The 25,023-nt window shown below is 47.0% G+C and overlaps 1 protein-coding gene across 3 annotated transcripts in view; it reads right to left on the bottom strand.

Moving 5' to 3' along the window:
- PRDM16 (PR/SET domain 16) overlaps positions 1 to 24,481 on the bottom strand; it is a 346,792-nt gene extending 322,311 nt beyond the window's left edge. For all 3 annotated transcript variants that reach the window (XM_054801016.1, XM_054801018.1, XM_054801017.1), the window contains exon 1: positions 22,654 to 24,481. In XM_054801016.1, coding sequence (XP_054656991.1) covers positions 22,654 to 22,690 — 37 coding nt within the window. In that variant the 5' untranslated portion in view covers positions 22,691 to 24,481. The remainder of the gene's footprint in view (positions 1 to 22,653) is intronic.
- Positions 24,482 to 25,023: the final 542 nt, after the last annotated feature.

The raw sequence follows: 25,023 nt of genomic DNA, 5'->3' as shown, positions 1-25,023 counted from the left end.
CTGGTTCCAAAAAGTCTAAGGGATGTCACGCGCTTGCTCACACAGAAGATAAAGTAAGTTAGTGCTGATTTGCCATCGTAAGCCCACGCTGGTTTCCCCATCAGTAACGTGCTTTGATTAAACAACATCAAATAGTTCCGGTTTATATGTGATATTCCACATTTTAAACTGTAAAGGATCAGTCCTAATTGCTAAGTTTGACAGCTTGTCTACTGTTCTCATTACACACGGTAAGCTGTAAGGTACAGCTAAGTTAATATTCCAAGCTGTTTCTGGTTTGCCCGTATTAAAAGGGACCTTATATCCAAAGCACCAGCCAGCATATGGAGTTCAGCTCTCCAAGCCTTAGGGTAAAACTGCTAGGGGTTACGCTGGACCACTGGAGATGTTGTAAAAAGGAAATCTTGCAAGGTACGGTTCCAGGGGCGGCGCTCGCTTGTGTTTCTCTGCACAGTGGTTACCGGCAGCGCAAATGAACCATAGACCAAATGCAGAACTCCGGATAAAGTAACAGTAATCTGCTTTTGTGTCCAATTCCAGATGTATTTCTGTTCAGCTTTTAATTCGGAAATTTTGTGGCATAAAGTGATTTAACAATGCACTTTTAATGACCCTATATATATATATATATATCTTTTGTTTCATTTTTATTTACCTTAGCAGCATACTAAAATGTGACCAGCATACTTCAGTTTTTTACATTATATTTTAATTAGTGTTTTTATATATGAAAGACAAAGACACTAGTCAGTACAAACACACATCTACTGTGCTGCATTTCCCAAGGCGTATAATTTAATACCCAGAACACTAAGTCTCTCTCCATCAAAATTAATATTCCCTTGCTGTGTACAGGCTTGGTCCATCTGGTAGCTGAGGTTTGGGATCTGTGCGAGAAGAGAACAGTGTTTGTTGTTCTTTTAGAAGTACTTGATGTTTTATAAACGCGTGAAACTTCACAGAAGAATTGGTATCACTGTGAAAGTAACTCAGGGCAGGCAGATGTGCCCCACAATTAATTAACTCTAGGTGGGGTTTGTCTTTTCTTTGTAATAGTCATATATTCAGTAGGGACAACGTAAGAGAAAAGACCAGGACTTTTCCCAAAATGAGAGCTGAACGTAGCCCTGCTTGGCGTTGCGCGTTACCTCGTGCAGCTCTGCCTGTATGTCTCGCTGTGTGTTTCCACGATGGAAACCCTTCCAACATCAGCAGACAATCCCAGCAGCAGAGTGAAGATGACCATTTTACCGCGGCACAGAGGATGCTCAGAACCATTGGGGGGGGGGGGGGCATCAGCAAAGCTGCCAGAGCTACGGGGAAGAGTTCAACGTGAAAGCAACCGAGATGAAAACTCCCGTGTCCACCTGAACTAACCCACTGACGCTTCGCCCGCTTCTCTCCTCGCGATCCCTGCACGGTCTCTGTCTTCACCATCCTCCCTTAACTCCGACAGAACCATTCTGCGCTAAATTTGGAGCAGGAACGCCTTGAGGCGGCAAGCACAGATCTCCCCACAAAGGAAAACTGTGCTTCGTAGTTCCTCGGGGCTGCAGGTTCAGGCTTTCAGTCTCCATCCGTGACGGTTTGGCCATCTACGGTTTTAATCCTGTGCAACATTTATGGAACATTCCTTTCCTCCTCCTCTGAAGCAAGTGCAAATACTATTTGGCAAAGAGGAACTACCCACAAGGAAAGAGTTCCTCAGAGCAGTTGCACTAGAACTTGAACTAACCATAACATAACACGTCTGAATAATACTGTGAAAAATATATAAAATATGTTATGGCATTAAAAGTTTAAACATCATAAATCTTCAGCGTGCTATTTACTAGGCTGAGAAGGTGATAGAAACAACATTCTGAAGTGGAATGAGAAAAGAAAATGTAGCACAGAGGCCAGAGTGCAGCGAAATCCCCGGGGACCTGCCTAAAAACGCGGCTTTAAAAGAAACGATAGCCTGAGCTTTGCACAGCCATGGCTAGTGGAATTTCTCTCAGCACTATAAACACACACCTTCCCAGCAAACTACTTAGTTAATACTCTGGAAAAAAAGATTTTAAAGAAACTTATCGAAAGAGATAACAATTTAGAAGGAAAAAAAAATCAGGTCGGAATTAGCAGCAAAGGAAAGGAACGTCACAAATAAAACAAGGTCTCGGAACGTGCCGCCGTAGAGGCCCTGTTCCCTTTGTGCTGCTGAAGGACTCCGGCGCAAACCAGCAGTTGGGAGGGGGGAGATTATACAGAAAACGGAGATTAACATTGCCAGCTACGAGATTCGCTCCAACATTGCCAAATTTCAATATAAATTCAGAGTTCGAGTTTAAATCCAAGAAACTATTTTGCCAATTTTCTTGTTGGAACCTTGCTAAAGTCTCAGATTGGTTCGAGCTTCTTTCTACGTACGTTTACTGATTTATGGCTCTCGGGCTCTGCGTTACATTTCAGCAAATAGAATATTTAAGTAGCTACTGCGAAAAATATTTAAACAAGCAATTGCAAGTTTTGCGAACTGTCAGTCCGAGCCATGGATGAGTTATCTGGGGGCTGTGACTGCAGAGGAATGGGGTTTCTGTCTTTTGCTTTCTGGAGGGGGGGCTTTTTTGTTTTTTAGTGGATGGTTGCTTACGCAAACTTTCAACAAGAAATCAATGAGACCCCGACTTGTTCGCTCCTTGGGCCGGGTAATTTCTAGGAAGCCCTGTAAAACTGTAAAATCGCTTTCTTCACAGAACTCCTGTTCCCTTAACTCTCTCAGCAAACGCTGTTCACCAGTTGAGCGAATCGTAATTTGTATAACAACGCTGGTACGGATCAGAGCTGCCATGCCTAGAGACGGTCCTCACCAGTTTCGCTACCCCGGCGTTTCCTTGACATATTGTACACGCGGACAGAGCTTGGACTGGGACCGCGGACTGTTCCTCACACAAACCAACTTTAGTTCAGTTGTAATTCAGAACAAATTCAATTCTCATCTGTAACTGTGAACTTTTCTAGCTTTTCTAGCTTCAAGTCAGCTCATTAACATTACTTAGACATCGTTTTTATAGTTGAATTATACTATGTTTATACTGTGGAATTCCATTACTTAATTGCTTCACTACTGGAAATTTCAGTGGGGTTCTCATTTTTCGCATAAATCTTGAGAATAAACATGTTTCTGTATTTCTCTTAATTAAGTGCATATTTCATAAAAATAGCCAACACAGACAAATTAAGCAAAGCATCATTTGTTTAATCAAATGGGAAACTCATGCTGCATGTAAATGGGGAAACCTCAAAAGCTTTGGCATTTGCTGCCGGAGAGACTACGGATTCCTCCGAACTATCCAAACCTGTCGGCCTACAAAAAAACCCGCTCTGGGAATCACTCGCCCGACGTCCTCACAGGAAAGCCGGCCCCAAAGCACATAAAACCGTGAACCAGGTCCCTGCAGAACGATACGGCTGCTCTGAACCCGGGGAAGTGCGCGCGGATGTGACACCCGTAGCGGCCGCGGGGGACGGAGGCACAGGGAAGCGGCTGCGCGTGGCCGGTCCGCCTGCCTCACGCCAAGGGCGACGCTGTCAGCGCGTTCCATCGCACCGGGCAATCCCGGCGTGGAACGCGGCTGTGGTTCCTCGCCTCCTGTCTCCCAGGAAATCTGCTCTGGATTCAGCTTGGGTTTAGTTTTCTCAAGGCTTTTATCTAAATGAAGTGTAGAAGATCCGTTTGGTTCACCGCAGCGGTGGGGTTTTGGGCTTGGGGTTTTCTTTTTTGCTAGTTTTTTTTTTCCTGTACGTAGCAAAATCAGTATGTAGCCAAGTGAGTCTGGGTGATGGAGCTTTACTAAAAATCAATCAGTAGCACACAGGGACAACATTACAGCACTTTCCCTCTCCTAGTGTGGAAACAGCGAACAGAAGACAGACGTTCTTGCGATGAAGGAGAGAAGCAAGAAATGAAACCAAGAAATAACAGGAATAAATGTCTGGCTTTTAGGTCAATGGTGGGACTATTTTTCTGTTTCAACAATTTGTTCCCTCGTCTGTACAGAAGCATTCGCAACTAAGTAATGTTTGGTTTGAAGTTTAACAAGAGATAAAATAATGCCTTAAAATTAATAATTACTAAAATTTTAACAGCTATTTTGGATGACACGAGCGAAGGAAAAGAGCAATACACTTTAAAATAACAAAAAAAAAAAAGACGATGACAGATTTGTTCCCACCAAAATGAGAAGGATCTCATCTCATTTTAGCCATGCATTCATCTTAATTCTAACTTCTCTTCTTCTTACATATCTTTATGATGTGCAGGTCAAGGTATAGGGGTGGAATTTGGGCTTTTTCTGCAACTGCAAAATAACTCACAGAATTCATTTCCCTTGCAGACAAAGAGTTTTCCCTTTTAAAGCTGGCATCTCTTGTCATTCCAGGCGTCCCCCCCTCCACTAAGCCAGTTAGCTCTTGTCTATTAATTGCATAGTGCAAATCAGCTCCGGAGCAGCACGAGAGACTGTTTCTAAAATTCCAGTACTTGGCTCACAAGAACAACTTTTGCCAGAAACTGCTCCTACAATAATTGCGTGGGCAGAATTCATTCAGAAGTAACCTTTAAAATAAAGGTGCTTTCCTTGCGCGAGTAGCGAGCACAGAACTGGGAGGCCTTTACAGCTCGTTATCCTAGAGGTGGTGTCGTCGCCGATACAGCTGCCCCGTATCCTTACGGGAATTACACCTCGGGAGCCAGCGCGGTGCGGTTAAGACTCACAAATATGTTTACTGAAAGATCCTATTTTGAGCAACCTTTTAGTCAAACATCAAAACCGTTTAGAAATTATCACCTGCCTCGGCGGAGAAGCAGCAACTCAACAACACGAGCATCTGGATTCTGCGTTTGTGTCAGCCTTGGTAGTTGGTATCGAACATCAGCCTCACTCATCGCTTTCTGAAACACAGCCAGATTTTTACTTCCTAAATGAAACCTGCCCGCACAGTGACATTCCGTCTCACCGGAGTCCTGGAGGAATCGGGTGATTTATGGAAGCCAGTTACTCACGCTTGAAGCCTGGGCTAAATAACAATCAATAATTTATCAATATTTTTAATATGACATTATGGACTCTGATTTTTCTTCCACTGAGACATCTGTAGCACTATAAATAACCTCCCTACTACACCGGAGGAAGATCTGTCCGCAGCACTGACCTCTGAAATAAAGGTCTGCTCAGGGCTGGCGCGTGCCGCACGGCTCCCGGGCACCGCGGCTCATGCGTGTGTCCGCAGCACAGCAGGAAAACACCAAGCGCAAAGGCTGGGCCAAGGAAGACACTTTCGTGGACAGTATCAGGTATCAGGCAACACAGCACGGAAAAAACCAGGAGCATATTTTTGACCTTCCTCTGACAATAGGAGCTTCCTGGAGCACGCACGTTTCGAGATACGCCTTGCTTCTCGTTAGCTCTGCGATTTCCGTGCAACGCCGGTGTCAGTAATGCAGATAACTTGCCTGAATAGATGGAGGAACGCCTCATGCTGACGACAGCTTACGCTGTTGGGCTGTGTAAGCTACCCACGGATGGCTTCATTCCAGAACTGCCTTCTCCAGACACCACCGCTTGGCAGGAAAAAAAATACCCTGTTTTAACTAGAATGGCATCAGAAAGGACTTGATCCTACGGACAGGTGCCTCCAACAGCAATTGTTCCAGTCTTTTAATATTTCAAGTGCTACAAAGCTCATAGCAAAGGATCTAAGCATCTCTATTTCACCACAGGAGAGAAAGATGAAGAGGAATAATAATATTCTTGAAGCGTTTGTCTTAACAAGTACCAGTTCTTGGTTCCAGGGGACAAAGCTAAAAGAAAGTTTGACCCGCTGAAGTGAAGGCTGCAGTCTGAAGGGAATCCAAAGCCTAATACTTCTCTCATACAGACACACAGAATTCGGTCGATTTTTTCCTTTGCGGAATGCAAGCAGAGAAGTGCCTCCCATGGCCCGGTGCAGCACAAACTACGAGATCAGCACTTTTACCACGCGTTTCCACGTGCAAACATGGGTACGACAACCAAAATTATTGCAATTTTTAAGGGAATAGAAATGAAAATAGCAATTCTAGAGGACAGAAGAAATAGTTTCACTTTGATCAGCGTGACCTAGCTTACACATTTCAAAAATCGTTTGGTTTTTAGACATATATTTGTTTAGTTTTAAGACTGCAGCCAGCAGTGAGAACAAACGATCCTGAATCTCCCAGGCCTGGTTTTGGAGGGTCTAAGGTCACAACAATTTCAGTAGCATTTAAAAACGCCCAATGCTTCCGAACACAACTTTACACTGTTTAAAACATAAACCAGCAACGCATTTTGGAAGACGGATAAGAAAGGGTAGCGAGAAAGATTTGGCAAAAAAGAGCCTATGTAACAGAGAAAAATGTAGCCATAAAACCAGCTATTTTGGGAGCAGTGCCTTTTCCTCCATTCCCTCCCTTATCTTTATTCTACCGACTCTCTTGAGAGTGAGAAGTAGGCAGGTGGGAAAACAGAGGACCGTAAGCTTGGGCTCCATTACACAAATGTTTCACTACCAGCCTAACTTTACCCTTGCAAATAGTGCCGCTTGCTCCGACGTACACGTTTGCTGAAGAGTTCGGGACCAAAGTTTAGACTGCAGACATCAAAACATTCTTCCTAGCTCAGCCAGTGTGGGTATTTCATTGTAGACATTGTCCCAGCAACTCCCATCCCACGGGAGAACGGGGATTCCTCATTTTAAACTCAAGTCCATTTATTGACAACACCCCACATTTACCATCATTAAACTCCCTGCAAGACACTGAAGGCAGAAAACCTTACCTGAAACGCCTCGTTATCTATTTCTGACACTAAAATCTTTTCCTTTGGCTCTGCCACCTTGCATTAAAAATTTTACTCTTCATCAGCTGTAGTCATAAAATCTAATACACTAATTAATCTAGCAGCATCGGGAATTTTTGGCCTACAGTACTGAAAATAACAAAAGGTGATACAAGGAACCAGCAGATGGGAACTTTTCCCTTTCTTGACAAAATAGAAGCTAGACAAAATTAAATCCGGACAGTTCCCAGACATGTAAACCCACAGGAGGAGAGGACCGTGTTGCCTCTCGACTCTTCTGCGGTCCACTAAAGCCCCGACGGGAGCACGTGGCTCAGCAAGGTAGCATCTGCTGTTTACATCGGATCTCGGCTTGACCCACCATCTCTCCTCATTAGCTCTCGGTATCTAATCGCCTTTGTGCTAGCACCTTTCCAAATGGGAAAGGAAACACCAGGGAGTACGGTATTTCCAGCTGGGTGCTAAGGTGCCAACTCCAGTATCGTACTCCCGTTAACGGAGTTTCGCTCCTTGCTGCAATGGCGTATTCTACTTCTAACATATATTTCATCTCCCTGCGATATGGCTTAAAACGGACTTAAAGACATTAGAAACTGTGACATGAAAAAGCCCAACGCCCTCATGTTTAGCTCACGTGTTCTTACTGATATCTACAGTATGAAGCCTTTTCTTCCGTGCAACAGCACGGGGGACTACATCGCTCAAGTGCTTTTCCGCAGTTGGTAGGGTTTTTACGGCAGGCTACCTCAAAGATACAGGGACGCCAGTTAGCTACACAGAAGTGGCTCGTTTCTAAGAGTACTGTAACATCTGAAGTAGTCCCTAACCTACCTTTACCAAAAGAACATTACTACATGGTGCATTTTAAAGGGAACATGACATATAAAACTTTTATTTCCAGCAGGCTAGGTTCTTCCTACACATCTGTGCGGCGAGTGGTGCCGTGCAGCAGTGCAGGGGGGTTATTCCTGACTGGCACATGACTGCAATGAAATGTTGATACTCCCTATAAACCCCAAAACGTTTAATGTGTTGGCACAGAGATGCCTTTAATCTCATTTCACGTGTAAAGTCCTCTCCCCCTGAAAAAAAGCTCTTCCTCACACGGAAACCATCCGCAGTGTGTAAAGTAGCCAGTGGCTGTGGCTTTCAAAGCAAACCCAGAAGTATTATTCCATTTTCCGCTGAATAAAAGTATTGAGGTTTCTTTGTCGGAGAAAGGCGAGGCGGGATTCCTTTATCCCCTGCCCTTTCTGCTCACAATGCCATACTCTGTTTGGTGGGCCAAGGAGGGGTGTCTCCCAAGAGATCCCAACAGGATTCAAGGCCTCTGGTAATGGACTCCTAATACTTACTAGAACCATCAACCTCCTCCACGTTTCTCTTTGAACGAGGGTAGTCTGTCAGGAGTGGAAAGCAATTTAAAACCAGTGGTAAAGAGAGAGCTTAGGTAGAGAAGAAAGAATGATTTCTTATCAAAGCTGCCAATAGAGAAGACCCAGGTGGTATGGCAGAGGGGGATCCCAACACCTACCTCCAGCCCAGAATTAGCAGAGGAGATTCAGTAACAAACAGCGGCTTTTAGCAGCTCGACACAACCTTCAGAGGGTGACGATTAACGCCTCTGCTGGGGGCAGAGGGGAGCAAAAAAAGAGCCTAACGTCCTGGGAGGTTCGCAATGCTGAAATTTCCTTCTATGAAACAGGAGAGCCACAGGTTAGCGGGGCGATCGGCACCCGACGTTTCAGAAGGGGTGTCAGCTTCAAGGGTCTGCCGAGAGACCTTCCATAAAACATTTTATATACCTACATGTGCGCGTGAGAAGCCCCAGACAGCGGGAAGCCACAAGAACACGTGGCACGCTTAGTCTTTAGACGTGGTCATTAATGGAGCTCCATAAGCCCTGCTGGGGCTGATTTCTAGACACAGAGAGGGTGGGCACAGCAGAGTGGCTCTTGGAATGGTTTTTCAATTTGGGTCTTTGTTGTTGGGCCGTATCAGAGAGGTGGGTCAAATGATACCCTCCGAGAGCTGCCCCGTTATATTTCATTTCTCATCTTGAGTGAAACCGAATTCTCATTTCCCTGTTTTTCTGTGAAGAACGAAAGCAGTTTGTCAGAAACAAGCAAAGTTTTAGAAATAAAGCGTGCTCTCAGGCAAAGAAGTGAAAGGGTCTGCTTTCACCAAACAATTGTGATTTTAAAAGCATCTACACGCAGAGATGCATTTTTAAGCACTATCTTTGGACAGGAAACACCCCAGACTTTAGTACATACAATTTAGAGTTCTTCTAATACCTTTAAGTGCGGGGGGGGGCGGAAACGTAATCTGTTTTGATAACTCTTGACATTAAACAGTGATAAATAATTAAATATGTTTAACTGTTTCATTAACTAAAGATACATAGATTGAGAGAGCTCCATAGATAGAATATAGATCAAAAAGATTGAGACTGGCTGTAAATTCCCCTGATGTTTTATGACACCATTTGTATTCTGTCACTCACTAGCTTTATGTATAGTCCAAGCTGTGAACTGAATACCCCATTCAGAAAGCCACTCACTCTGCATGTTATTGCAATTTAATATTTTCACACACAGACACATCATTATCTTGGAACCTGACACTGCAAGGAGAATTCAGTAATTTTTCAAGAGTGGGTTGGTTTTTTTTTTGTTCTAATGTGAGCATTGAGGCACAAGATTGATCTAAATGACCACTCTTCCAATATTTAGTCTCTAGATACATAGATCAGCAGGTAGATGTTTGTCTGTGTTTTCAGGGATTCGTCTCATTTCAAACGCGTATGATGGAATTTCACTGAAAGAACTAGAAAGAAAGATTAAGAATCTGTCATTATCAGCAAGAAGAGTATCCTTTACAGTTACGGCTTGTCACTGTGAAGTCGATATACATATATATATATATATATATATATAGACAGGGATGTCCTCAAAGCTGTCTCCTCAGTCTTCAGCGACTGAAACGTGACTACGGAATGGGATTCCTCCACGGAGCTAGGATTCTGAAGGGGCAGTAAATACACGTTCCTCTACGCTCTTTGAGATGAATCACGCGTATAGCTCTTCACATTACAGGTAAAAAAAACCCCATTTGTTTATCAATATTTTAAAAGCCAGGTCACATCAGAAAAAGGACTTTAGAAGTAGAGACAAAGGCACAGCTGATTTCATCCGGGGAAATAGCTATATCTTATACCGGACCCTTAGTAGCTAATCATTAACGAGCAGTACATCCAAACTCAGATATAAGAAAAATCTTTACATGCAAATAGCACTGATGTCCCAAAGAGCTCAGTGCCTTGAGGGCCTGCTCCAAAGTCCAGCGAAGCCCATGGAAAGACTACCATGAACTTCAGCAGGCGCCAGGTTCTGAGCAGCGAGGTTGCGGTGCTGCTTTTTGAGAGTAAACGTCCGGCTGCGGGGAAGGTTCCCTTAAGACGACGGCGATCAGCTCAACAAGGTTACAGGCAAACTTCCACCACGGAATTCATATTTCCTGGTCTTGAGTTAGGAGCCTCAGTTTGCCCTAAGTTACGCCCCCGGTATTTTCATTCGGAAAGAAAGCGTCCCCAGACGAGCCAAGCAGGTACGTACTTCCACCACCGTGCGGAGAAGCAAAATTCACCAACGTAACGCGAGTCGCCCAAAAAGCACGGCCATAGGCGTACAGAAGAGACGCTTAACAGAATTAATTCTGAGGCAGGACGTTTCTCTGGTTAACACCTCAAGACTTATTTCACAAACTGCTAAACAACGATACTTTGATAAAACCAGTTACTGTCCATTGGGTAAAAATAGATTTATAGATAGGTGTTAAGTGCGGCTCCTTTTTCTGATCTACTGGAGCAGACAGCGCTATTACGTAAATCAATATTTAGCTAGGGTATTGACTCCTGGATCATACACGAAACTTTTGCATTATGGCTGAAGGCTACGCGTGTGATTATTTGCACCAGGCTCTGTGTTCTTTCAGGATACAGAGATCTACACGTTAACTGAAGAACCGCACAAAAATGCTGTTTTATCTGAAATGGCAGTTCACAAGTTATACCTAAGTTTAAAGAGGAAGTGAAATACGTACTTTGAAACACGTAGGCCTTTAACACCTGTATCATCCACCTCTCTGAACAGCTACAGAGAAGCCAGAAGCGAGCTTTGAGACATGTTTACAGGTTGATATCCATGTCGCTTCACAGGTGCGTGCTTTTTAGATATATCAAAAAATAATCAGAAACCCCCCACAATAAACAATTTGAGGAATCACTAGAATTTACCTACAGGGCCTTAAACGCACAGATATTCTGCGTGTCTGGAAAGCACGCATCTCCTGCAGCCTGCGGAAGCATCAGCAGCTCTTCAGGCATTTCCTGAAGGACGCATCCATGAGATCCGCTCGGATTCCCGGAAGGCTCACCTTCAGCCACCGGTACCGAGCGGCCGCTGAAATCGCTCCTGAATAGACACTGGCACGAGCAGATGACGAACTAAATTCTGTTCTGAACGTTAGCTAGATAAATACTTGAAGAGTATTCTAGCAGCAAGAATTTAAGAACTCCCAGAGTAGCAAAGATCTGGTTTTTATTCGTGATATATGGGATATATGAGCAGAACTGTTTCTGAGCAGAGGGCTTTTCAAAGTTCTCCATGAGGTATCAACTGCTTTTTAAACAAGACTATTGTGCCATGTAGGGATTTAAATTTATTTTATTCCTATGTGATAATTCTAAAATAAAATATATGATCACTTGCAAGTTGTGCATGTTCTTTATTTCACATTTATGTGATAAAATATAAAATGAAACCAGTCCTTTTCTATAAACAGAAAAAAAAAGGTAAAGCAATTTTATACTACATGAACTTCAAGCACAGCCATTTAAAAATTAATTTACATGATTGAGCCCAAAAGGTCCATTCACTGTGAAATAAAAAACACTAAATACTATCCTGAAAGGAAAGAAAATACCAGACTACGTGTAAACAAAAGCGCTTTTTTTTTATAAGCATCTAAGAAAAAAAGATTTTTAGCCGAACCTGAAACTTGCAAAAGAAAAAAGAAAAAAACATCTGATCCAGTAAATTCAGCAAAAATGTTCCAGCTCCCACCGAGGTGGTTGGAACAAACACAAAGATCATTAATGACACATTTATCCAGAAGTCACGCAGGTATGCGTATCCCTCCCATTTTACAGATGAAGTAGCTGCGGGTAAATTATTGGCTTAAGCTGGTAAAGTTAGTTCATCAGCCTAGGAAAAATCATACGTTGTGCTTTTTCTGCACCTCAGCCCCGTCTCTGATCAGGTAATCTTGTTTCGATATGCTCAAAGCTCGGTGGGGTTTTTTTTGTTTTAACAATAGCGGCGCAGCACCCCGCCCCCCGTTCCATCGCCGCACAGTTCCGCAACTTTTCCACGTTCTGAGCAAAACTTCGCATCCAACTTTCCGTATTTTCTTACGGCCAAAGAGTCGTACGCTGCGAGCACAATAACCCTGGGCCGAGGGGATAAATACGCGCGCTAAATATAGCCCTTATGCTGCGGGCCCGTTCTGGGCACAGAGTCCCATGCCTAAAACTCAGGTAAAGCTGCTCTGCGAGGAAGGTTTATGCAGCGCTGAGGGAAAAGTCTCTTCCCCCTCTCTGCGGCTTCCCCTCGCATCCCGCCGAGCCCAGGAGCGGGGCAGGGGAACCACCACGCAGTCCCGGTCCCGTCCCCACCCGCGCTGCGTGGTTCTCCGGCACTACCCCAGCCTTCCTCCGGAGCCGGCTTCTTCCTCAGCCTCACGAGGGAAACTGCGTTTGGCTCCTTTAGTCCCCCTGAAGTGATTCTATATCAAGTAGGAAATAAAGCTGATTTTTTTTTTTCCCCCCGTAATATCAATAAAACAATAACTTGATATCACTTCTACCAAAACACTGCTGCTATAAAGTTAAAGATATGGAAAAGAAAATTAACTACTGTTTATGACAGCAGTGGAAGGGAAAAAAAAAAAAAATAAGAGCACAGTGCATGCAAGGGAACAGATGGCTTATGTCCAATGTGGCCCATCTTCCGTGTGTTACTTCTCTGGAAAGGAAGGAAGTCCATGGCACTTCAGAAAATAGCAATCTGTCTAAAATACGCTGAGGTTATATAATTGATCATTCCATAAGTTAAGGAAAAAAACCCCAAGCTACATTTCTACATCAGATATTGATCTGCAGATGCTAAAAGTGAATCCCCTTAAACCAGCTATATACCAATATTTGTATATTTTATGCACACACACACAAAATCTCCTGGGTCATGTCCTCAGCTGGTGAAAATTAGTTTCATTGATGTTGATACTGATTTACATGAGTTAAGGATCTGGCCTCCCATTTAAAAAAAAAAAAAAATCCTGAATTTTGTCAGCTTAACCTCAGTTTTCACAGAAGAGAATTAAGCACATGTGTTGTGCTCGACGTTATTCACTGATTATACGTGCGTCTTAAACCAACGCTGCGTGCGCTGACGTCTGAGACACATACGTATTAACAAAACCAGTAGAGAAGGGTTTGTGGCTAAATCATGGTATTTGAAAAGTACCTCATCCAGGGAAGTGCAGGAAATGTAGTTGTGAAGTAGATAAAGTGCCAAGTCCTGCCCCCACCCCACCCCCCCCATGGGGCCAAAGTCCCGCTGAGCCTTGGGGGCTCTGCACCCCCGAATTGGGCTGTATGTGGCCCTTGCTATAACCTCACGGAATCACCGCAGACATCTGTTTGCAGGCGCGTACCAGGAGAGGGATGCACGCACCCTCCCACCCTCAAAGAAATACTCAGAACTACTTTAAGACGTCGCACGCCGGGTGGCGCGTAAAGAAAAGCTACTAGAAGAGGGAGGGGGTATTTGAAATGATGCTGAATTTCAAAATGTTCGTATCTGCACTGCGAGGAAAAACCGTTCCTTGCGCTTGCCTTGCAAAAGCCAGGCTTTGCAAACCGCTTACAAGCAAATTGGGTTGAAAAAACGCCCAGGGAAGCGTGCTAACTCGGTGCTAACAGTCCATCTTCAAACTGGGGAGCTTCGGGCAGACAGGCGTGGATTTTCAACAGGGGAAGCAACCTATGAATCATTCAATAAAACGTACATGCGATAATGAATAGCCAGCCTTCTTTGGTGGTGATAAGATATTTTAACTAAAAACATCAGGGCATGTTTAAAAAATGATTACAAATTATTTTAACAGTGTATTTGCAGAGGGTTATAAAAACAGCTATAATATTTTTGTCTTGGATTCTAGAATTACCAGTGTGACAGCTAATGCAGTAATGATTTGTTTCAAATGCCAGTGTTTAAGCTGTATAAAGCTGATTTTATACATTTTTCCAGTAGGCCGCATTGTAGTTAATGAAATTAAACACACCAATCGCATTTGTCCCCAGGGGATGAGGAACTGAACACGCCACTGGTTTATTTTTTTATTAAAATAAATTGCAGCCAGCAAGATGGACTAATTGCATACAGAATTGAAAAAGAAACATTCCATTGATATAATTAAGCCAATTTTCATGGACAAAAATAGTTATAGTGGATATAAAATAAGCAGAGCATTCACTACAGTTTGACTTCTCCCCACCCTCTGTATTTTGTACAGAACATTAACTATTAAACAAATATGTATCTCAAACGGGCTGACAGCGTTATCTAGCAATGATGGCTAAATTGATCCCAATAACTGACGCCGGGGCATTGTGTCTCATAGCTTTGGTGAGAGAGTTCCTAAGCCAAAAAAAACAGGCCGGCAAAAAACCTACCACCTCAAAATATTACCTTAAAGCAAAACACCTGAAAGATGTAAAAAATAAATCACCCCCCGGGTTATTCTGGTCTGACATTGCACCCCCAAGGCTTGTGCAGCCACTTCTTGGAGAGCTGTGGTCCAGCCTCCGCCGATTTTGTCCGTAATATTACAAAAAGCGAATGGTTGAGAGAAGGTGAAGTCTTTCCAGACCAGCTCAACAGAGACCGAGATTTACCGTGATAGCAGCATTATTCTGTGGCCTACTGGAAATAATTTGGCTGTCTCAGTCCATTTTCAGCTGGAAAACGTCTCCCCAAGAGAACCAGTGGCCTTGTTTGCAGTACAAAAGTGGGTTCAGTGGTACAAAAAAAGGCCTTGCTAGCTTCCTGTGATAAATTTGGGTGAAGCATATCTTTGGGGCTACGTGATGAAAGCTCGTCCACCCTCCAAACAGAAACTTTCCGGTCTCCCACTGTCCTGCACACCGAGCGCTGCTGAGCAGAGCAACTGAGAATGGGTACCTGGGCACAGAGAAGCACTTTACTCCACGGAAAAGGAGTTCAGATTCTAGCCCTACCCACCAATGTTAAACACACATCATGACCCTTACCGCAGGGAAATTTCTTTTCCAATGACAAAAAAATAAATAAAAAATAAAAAATGAAAAAATAAGCAAAGCAAGCTGCTTATTCAGGGTATGAGCATTCAGAAGCACGGAGAAGTACACTTATTCCAGGGAGGAAAGTCATATTTCATTTTCATTAGCAAAGAGGGTCACATCATTCACTGAATGAAGAGAAGGAAAAAAAACCTCTTCAGGACAGGGACACTCTGTTACAGGTTTGGACGCTACATAACACACAACCTACTGCAATAAAAATAAAAATAAACAGCCCGTGAGTAGGTAGCGGTGATGCATGAAAATCCATTAAGAAAATAAAAGAAATAATAAGGTCATAGATCTTTTCCACTACGACATCCCTGACCTGAAATTCCTCCAGAAAAAAAAAAAAAAAGCCATATTTAAGATCAGAAAACACAGCAGTAATTTTGGTGTGGAACACTGTGGAGTACTGACATATCAACAGGCTGTTATCCAGCGAGTGGAAACAAATGTGTTTGCACATATCCTTCACATGTCTTCATTCTCAACTGCAGATGGACACTGTATGTATATTTTTTATGATATGCTGATTACTTACCCCTACAGGATTAAAAAATATCTTTGGGGAAATAGGCATGAGAAAAATCATTATTCAGCTAAGATTTTGATCCTTTCAGTTTGCATTCAGAATTGCATGAGTTTATCATTTAAATAATCTTTAACTGGAAAAAAATAATCATATCCAGTAACAGCAGGAGAGCCAGCAAGTTGCAGAAACAAAGCATGAGCTTGCCCTGGCCCATAGAGAGCACGGGCAGTCATCAGCCTTGCTCTCCAGAAAAGGCCTAGATTGTAAACGGAGATTTTTTCTTCCAATAAACAATTTCTCACACCATAAGTTTACTGCAACAGGAAAAAAAAAATATAAGAAACAGAGAGAATGCAAATTTTACAGTGAGAAGGGCAAAAGCAAGTCTGAAAAATGTGGGTTCTTTTCCTGACCCCATCCCCAGGAGCGGACGGGGATCCTCCCCAAGTCATCACGCACGCTGCCTCCACTTCCCCAGCTACGCCCTAGAGCTAACAATACCTTCCCCACCATCGAGGTGGCTACTGAGCCTTGCCTCGTTAACGTTTGCAAACTTTTTCAGGCCTTTGTCTTTGAAGCACTGTATTAAATAGTACAGAGCTTTTATAAAATGTACAAGCCATAATAATCATAGCCATAACAACAATAATAACGCTTTTCACTCAATAGGGCCTTTCCTTCTGAGAATCTCAGGGTGCTTTACAAACATTAATGAACGCAGCCACGCCACAGAAGGATATTTCCCTCTCAAACAGAAGATTCCCTTGTCATTCAGTTCAGGTATTTCAGTTCACAATTGAGCCTGTTTGTGCAGCCAGCAGCGCAGCCCGTGCGGGCAGGTGTAACCCCTGTGCAGCAGGCAGGCTGGAGCATTCCTTTAGCACCGGTCATGGAACGGTTACATCCGACTAAGGAGCTGGGGTATTATTACAGTGAGCAACAGCGATGAATTACACCGCTCCTGTGTTGTGAAATCCTAGCTCCTGCATTGCATTCTGCCTAGAAGCGAGTGGAGATTTTGTGCGTTTCAGGTACGCTTGGCTTTCTCCCGGTTGATAGTTCAGAATCCTGCCCATTTCCAAGTCGTATTACGCTAGTAATGTATGACTGAACATTGGACGGTGTCTGCCTGCCTGGGGAACAGAAGAGCAATTCTTTGCTCTTTCTGACCTCGGTGGCTTCATCAGGTATTTTTAATAGCAACCTTTAGAAATATGCTTGTTTTCATTTCCCCCCCCTAGCTCATTAAAGACCTAATCTGCTATTGCTGAACTTGGACTTGCACTGCAGTTCCAATACGAAGTCTAAGAATAAGGCAGCTTTATTTGTTGCTAAACAAAGTTTTAAAAATACAAGTCACCATTTCTGCACATAACATACTGGTTCGCGATCACAGAGTACCTGTGGTTTTACTATGTGTTACAAGACCTCTGTACACACATTATCAGTTCGACAGACAAATGCATCTGCATTTTGCATCGGCACAGTGTTTTTATAGGGCACGGGAATTTAGTGAAATTGGAATAACGTACCGTTCTTTGATGAGCTTTAGAAACTTACTTTTATGTACGCACACGCAAATGCCCCGTGATGTAAACACACGTGGATAAACATCACACGCATTTCACACACAAACTACAGGAACGTCTACAAGCATTGACTTTATTGCAGGCCAAAATTCAGTCCCTGATTTTTGTGTCGTCTTCGTCTTGAGCTCCTTAAACCTGCTGCGGGCAAGTTCAAACAGTCCCCCACGTCAAGTGACCAATTCATTCCTCCCGTTTGCCGAGTTTCTCCCCGGGACGAGGAGAGGGAAGCGCTTTGCAGTTGTCCCCTCTGCACTTTCTCAAATAAACCAAGCGAGGAGGGCAGCTGAATCGATAAGTTGTATTTGTAGAATTTGGCTTTATTTTTTTTTTTTTAAAGACCAAACTGATCTTAAATCCGCGGTAATTTTGGTTGAAGCACTAATTACACATCACCTTAATTAGCGGATCAACCCCCCCCCCCCCTTTCCCTGCCCGGCATCCCTAATTGCCTAATTGAACAGATCCGGGGCAGGGCGGGGGAGGGCGAAGCAGCCGAGGCTGCCGCGGCGGCGGGGACCCAGAGCCGGCGGCCTCCGCACCTGCGCCGGCCCCGCGGAGCTGCGCGCAGACAGGCGCGGCGTTCCCAGCCCCGGGCCGGGCTCCGCGTGTCCCCGCGCAGCGGTGCGCAGCCCCACGGGAGAGCACGGAGAGCGCCCGGCCATCGAGGAAACGACCCGGGGAAGGGGGGGGACGGGGGGACGGGGGACGGGACAGGCAGGGGGGAGCGCCGGGACCCCCGCACCGCCGGCACCCCCCGCCGCCGCCCCGCACAGCCCCTCTGCCGGGGAGCGCCGGCGGGCCGGGCCGGAGCAGCAGCGCGGCTTCTCGCTGCCTTTCCCCGGCTTCCCGGGATGCGTTTGTGTGTTCGCAAGCGAGCTGTTGGCAGAGCTCGGGGCCTGGGAGCCCGTGTCCAGCTCGGGTCCGGGGATCGGGGTACAGACAAGGCAGAGGCGGCGGCAGACTTCAAGATGTAAAAAAAAAAAAAAAAAAAAACCTCAAAAAAACCCAAACCAAAAAAACCCCACACAAAACCCGGCAAACCAAAAAAAACCCCACCATCCCTAAACGCCCGAAACCGCCATAAATTTTCGTCCTCCGTGTGTTCCAATGTTGGAACCGTCTGTTCAAGCACAAATACAGTCGCACGCCGAGAAGTGGTACTTGGACTCCAGCCTCTGCGTTCGCTGCTCTCCCGCTCCCTTTTCCCTCCACCATCTCACCAGCCTTAATTTAAAAAAAAAAAAAAAAAAAAAAAAAAAAGCAGTAAAAGGGAAGCCTGTCCTCTTCGAAGGCGAAGTCTTAAACCGAGGAGCAGGTACCGGGGACCACGCTCGGGCGGTCGGGGAGGGCACGGCTGGATTCGCAACCATTTTCCTGTCAATCCAGCCTGCCCGGGAGGATGCAACAGCTCTGTCTAAAATCTCAGGCTTGAAACTTTGACTTTGTCGTATTCCTAATAACGAAAAGCAAGCGGGACTGCAGAAGTACTGGCCACCGTTTTCCAGCACAAACATTTTATTTAGAACCCGAAATCCATCAAATGCCCATCCGTGTGTGGCTTGGAATTCTGTTTCTACTATGCAAACGTAATTCAGGGATTTCGAAAGGGAACGCATTTGCTTTAAACGTGCAGCGCCCAACTCATTTCTTTGCCACCTCTCCACTTTCTCTTTAGCAGAGGAGAGACCGTCAGCTATCGTGGGAGCTTCTCCCTCGTCACCAGCATTTTCTTTGCTCGCTGAAGGACGGGGCCCGCTGGCCGCGGGGGCACGGCCCGGCCTGCTCCAGCAGAACCCCTTCGGGGCTACCGGCTCGCCAAGCTCCCCAGAAGCGCCGGGCACCAGGCACGGTCCTTCGGGGCCCCTAACGAGACGAAAAGCCCCAGGGCGGGGGGTGCGGGGGCCGCCGGGTGCCCGCCCGCCGGCAGCGCTCACCTGGAGCGCCGGCACCCCCGGGGCTGCTGCGCCTCCTCGCACCCTGCCCAAGCCCCAGCTTTTGATTTACAACCGTCACATCCGAAAGGCTCCCACCCCCAGAGGTGAGCGATAAAGTGAGCAAAAACAATTCCCGTCTCTGGTTCAGCTCCGCCGCCTCCGATACCTGCCTTTCTCCTGCTGAGTCGGATTAAAATTGCCGAGAATTTCACTGTAACCCCCACCCCAGCGCGCACACACACGTTCATCCCCTTTCCGAGTCAGGTAATAGAGTCGAATTCCCAGAGGAGCCTCACATCTGCTTAAAATATTGTCCAATGAAATGAAATTCTACAACATATTGTGTTTTTAATATACTGTATACTGCTGCCTCGCATGCCTCGTCGGCCGACCGTGTGCGTATCGCTTTACCCCGGGATATATGCAGGCATTAATAAATACAAGCACACTCTAATGGAGGCTGGAGCACCTAGAAGTGCGGGCGGAGAGGTGTGCTTGGGAAGGGACGCGCGGGATTTCGCGCAGGAACTGAAGTTCTCGCTACCTTGCCGGCGTAAATACAGCAAGATCCAGACACTCGTGTCCGTGTTTAATCTGTTTTGCAAATAAATACTCCTGGGATATTGAAACCTTAGCTTTGGACTACTGTTTTGAACTGTGATCCCTAAAAAATCCTCAGCTGAAACCCCATAAACCGTTGGGCCTTGTATTGTATTAAACACCTGATTTTAATCAGAGCTCAGCCCTCCAAATAGACACTTCCAGTTTGTATTAGCAGCGCTCACTCACAGACCGGAGGTTTCTGAACTGCAGCTCCTTCTGCTGAAGGGAAGTAGTTGCTTCCAGGCGCAGAAGTCCCAACTCATCTCTCTAGCACTTAAGATATCCAGGCACTGAAAACCTCTCACTCCTTAAGCCGCAGCAGCTTGCTTACCGCTAGCAGAGCTCACGGGGGAGGCCGGGCGGTGTGCGCGGCTCCCACCCGCGCTCAAACGCGGCCGGACCCTGCCTTGCACACACGGGCACACATCTGCAAAAACCCGGACCCTGCCTTGCACACACGGGCACACATCTGCAAAAAACCGGGTGCCTTTTGCAGAAGCAAAAAGAAAGAGGAGGGAGGAAAAAAAGAAAATAAAAAAGGGGGAAAAAATTATTCCACTCTATTCAACCTCGCTTTCACAGCCAAGACAGCTCTGAAAATTACTCTTCTCCTTAACAACCTAAAACAATAAGTGGGGGTTTTTTTAAAAAAAAGTTATTATTTGAACGGGGCGTTTAAAGAATGTTTATTGAAAAAAAAATTAAAATCTCAGGATTACTTGAAAGACAACTTCCCAAATAGCATCGCAGCGCGGACCATGTTGAGCACGCTAAGTGTAAAACCTCCCCGGCTCTGAGCGGCATTTCTGCGCACAGAGCTGCGTTTGTGAGAGCGAGGAAGGTGTACGGATGTCACACACACAGAGGCACGGGGCTGTTTGGGGAGCTGGGGAGCCTTAATGGAGCGCATTGGAAAATGGAGCCGCATAAAGGCAAATTGTTGGGCCTTGGGGTTACCTGCCTGTTGTGTCGGTTTGAAAATAAAAGCGCGGAGCGGCGGTCGGTGCTCGGGCACCGCGGGACTTGCCGCGACCGCCGGCAAACTCGGTAACAAAGCGATTTTTTTCAAAGCAAGCCGGACTGGGGACCGCACTGGTCTGTCGGGCAGGATTTGCGAGATGTCCTCTCCGGGCAGGGAGGGGGGGAAGCTGCAGCTTATACCAGGGAGCCGGGACCAGACCTGCAGCAAGAAATGCCCGCTGACCTTGAGGAGTTGAAAAGGCTCCCGAATAACGAACTTGAATTACAAAATAAACCTTTGAGCCCACGTGTGAGAGCGCTGCGTACGCTCCTGGTGCCTGTGACCCTTCGCCAGCCCGGGTTTGAAACTACGCCCAGTATTTAACCCAAAACGGGATTTGTCACCGCAGGGCCGGGGCTCCGGCTGCCCGCCTCACCTGGGGAGCTCTGCCCCCCCCCCCCCCCCCGAGCTGCCCCGAATCGCGACAGAGCGATTTACGTGCCAGGGGGGCTGCCGGGGAGCCCCGCACGACCTCATCGTCCAGCTCTTAATGCGTCAAAGTCCTCCCGAAAGACTCCCTGTGAAAACGCCCGCGATTTAACCAAAGCCGGCGCCGCTACTCTCCGAATCTTCCTCCAGGCACTACAAGCAGAGTTTCTAGCAAGGCGCAGACTACGCTGGAACTTCTGCAGCCTTCAGATATTTCGCACAGAACCAGAGCGAAACAGAAACTAAATTAATAATAATTAATAATAATAGTACAGATAGGCTGCCCGGGCACCGGGATCCTCTGCTGCACCGAGCCTAACAGTTAATCGGCGAGGAAACAGACCGAGCGTTTACAGCTGGACTCTACGGGAGCGGGGGCAAAAAAAAAAAAAAGCCCCACTCTGCCCTACAAAAGCCACAGTCTCCTCTGAAAATCCAGGCTAAAAACGGTTCGAAAGAAAGAAAGGAAAAGGGTCCGGTGGAAGACGGAGGAAAAAGCTGCGCGAGACTTACGAGCTGCAATTCCACCCCCAAGTAAATTTTAAAAAATTAAAAATTAAAGACACTCCCCCACACTCCCCTCCCCCAGACCTTCTTAACCCCCAGCTGGGACACCCGAGCTGCGTTCAGGATCTTCCCTCTGGACCTGCGAATCCAAAGCCCCTCACTGAGAGCGGATCCATTTTTGCTACAAATTCTCTTCCTTCCCTCTCCTCGATAATTGTTCCCGAGACTAGAAGGGTTTCTTTTCCCCCCCGTCTGCCTCTGCCTGTCTCTCTCTCTCTCCCCCCCTCTCTCTCCAGCGTTAAGTCTCTCCGGCTCTCGCAGGCAGATGCCAAACGCAGACCTCTAGCGCCCACTATTTCAAAAGCCAGGAATATTATTTCACAAGACTTGGAACGACTCAATAAAAAAAAAAAAAAAAGTTGCTATCCCCTTTCGTCAACTTCCAGCTAACTTTCGCTTTTCTCCCCCGGCCCCGCGCAGCTCGCCGTTCGCCCGCGGCGCCCCGCTATAGCGCGCCCGGGCGCGGCACAGGGCAGCGCGGAACGGCGCGGAGCGGCGCGGAGCAGCGCGGGACGCCCGGTCTCCGCGCACACGGGGCGGGCGGCGCGGCTGGCCGCCGCCGCGGGGAGGGAGAGGGGCTGCAGCCCCGCACAGCCCCCGGCCCGGCTCCGCGCCCTCCTGCCCCGGCCGCCGGGGAGCTGGTACGCGGAAGAAGGCAGAGAAAGGACCTACTTTTGGGCAGTTTTCTCGCCCGCGCCTTGGATCTCATCGTGTCGGCTTGTGGATTCCTCTCCTCCTCCTTGAGCCCAGAAGCAGCTACACACTATCTTCATCTCCCAAGCATTGTCAGTTTGGACACCTTCGCACATGCGCACAGAGCATTCAATCTGACACCCTCACCAGGGCCAAAAAAACTTTCCAATGTATTCATCATCATCAGGGGTTTTTTTTTTTGGTTTTGTTTTTTTTCTTTTTTCTTTTTTCCTTATCCTCTTCTTCAGACCACTTATCTCTCCCCCCTCCTCTCTCCCAGCACCATCGCAGCCTTCCCCTGATCTGCCCCTTTAAGAAAAATCAGCCCTCTCCGCTCCTAACCCTCTGCACACTGACCTTACACACTGGACAATATTTAAGGATCAAGGTGCCATCCTATAAAGAGGTGATTATCATTATATTCTTATTCTTATTATTACTACTACTAAATAGCAATGCTGTAGAGAGAGTTTGTTAATGGATGTCATCTTGTAATCGTACCTATTTTAGACATGCTTTTATTTTTGATCTGAAAAATATTTATTTACAGTAACTTTTCAATCAGTGTCTGTCTGTATTTTCTTCCTTTTTACCCTTTTCCCTTTCTTGTGCCCTTCGGCTCGGGAGCTTGCCTAACTTTTAAAATAACATAATTTGTGCTTTGTGTGTTCTGCCGTCATTTCTCGCGTTTCTACCAGAATATTTCTGCTCAACACCGGCGCTGGAAAGCCTGTGCTCTTTCTCCCCCGGTCGATTTGCCCGCGTTTGTGAACGTTTGGACCCAGAACGCGAACCCCACGCCCTCGCTCCCCTTCCCGGGGGGCCAGGCGGTGCCCCCTGCGCGGGGTGCGGACCGGCCGCCGCCGCTCTCGGGGCAGCTCAGCCCCGCTCCGCGCTTCCCGAGCGGCCCCCGCTGCCGCTCGCCGGGGAGGGCCGGGATGCGGCTCGGAGGAGCGGCGGGCCCCGGGCCCTGCGCCCTCGCCTCCCCGCCGGGCAGCGGCCGTCGGGCGGCGCGGATCTCCCGCGGGAGCGGCGGGGACGGGAGCGCGGCCGCGGACAGCGGGTGCCGTGCCGCTTTCTTCTGCGTTTCAGGTGGAAGGCAGCGCGCTGGGGAAGCGCTCCCGAGGGACGGGGGAAGCCGGGAGAGGCGCGGACACCCGAGAAAAGGGGGGAGAGGAAGGGGGGAAAAAAACCCACCCCACCCCACGGAGCGATGCCGGCGAGCCCCGCAGGACCTGCCCGTCACCCCCGGGAGCGAAGGTAGAGAGAGCCCGGGCAGAGCCGCTTTGAAGAAAGAAGCGAAGTGTAAATAGCCCGATGATTGATGTGCTGTCTTTGACTGCGGAGAAAGCACTATTTTAATTCAAGTGGCCAGGTCAGATGGTCACGGAAGAAGGTTGAAAGGTAGGATTTAATGAGATTAATATGGAGAGAGAGAGAGAGAGAGAGAAAGCGCGCGCCTTCATAAACATTCAATAAAATAATGGGGTTCGGGAGAGCGCTCTGTTTTGCGCTTAGGTGCTAACCCATACCGGGGCTCGGCGAGCAGAAAAATCAGGAGCCCCCTCACCGAAGGGCATTGCAAAAACAAAGCAAAACTTCTGTGGGTGCGTCAGGTCTCTGCTGGAAGCCATTCTGCCAGCTGCACTTTTGCCCTGCAGGTGGAACTGGGGAGGGGGGAATATTCTTGCTAATTACCGGTTTTCCCCTCCTCAATAAACTCTTTAATTGCAAATGGGAGCAGGGCCCTTTCAGATGCTACCTAGGAGCCAGCGTTAAAGGGAAGGGTGGTGGAGAAGGAGTCCAAATAAAATAAATACATTTGAAGGGAACTTGTAGCCACGTGTCGCCTAAAATGTTGAAATGGTGCCTGTGAATTCCTTCCTCGAGGACGCGTTAGTGCACAGGTAGCCGTTTCACTGCATGGCGGGCACCCCGAGGTTGGAAAAACAAGCTCTTCTGAGCTGCACCGGTGAAACAGGAGCTCTAATGTTTCCAATTCATTGAAATATTTCTTCCAACGCTCTTGGACGCTAGCTGTCTCCCGCATCCCCCCAGCTGAGCTGCTCATGGGACAGAGGGGTTTCAGTTCGAAAATGTCGTCCCGGGTTATTTCTCCCTATTATTCCAGCGGTCTTCTGGCAGAAGACGCTGGCTGCGCACGGGACGTGCTCAGCCCCGACCCGAAGCGAAGCCGGGAAACCCGCGGCTACCGAGGAGAGGATGTCCCGGTGACCGCGTCCCCCTTCCCGAGCCGGGAAAACAAAGGGCACGGAGGGCCCGAGCGACCGGCCGCCGGGCTGGGACGGCGGGCAGGGCTGCCCGGAGCCGCGGCCGGTGCTCTCCCGC

This window comes from Grus americana, chromosome 21, assembly GCF_028858705.1.
Source record: "Grus americana isolate bGruAme1 chromosome 21, bGruAme1.mat, whole genome shotgun sequence".
Classification (NCBI taxonomy): Eukaryota; Metazoa; Chordata; class Aves; order Gruiformes; family Gruidae; genus Grus; species Grus americana.
This window is presented reverse-complemented; position numbering and strand designations above follow the sequence as displayed.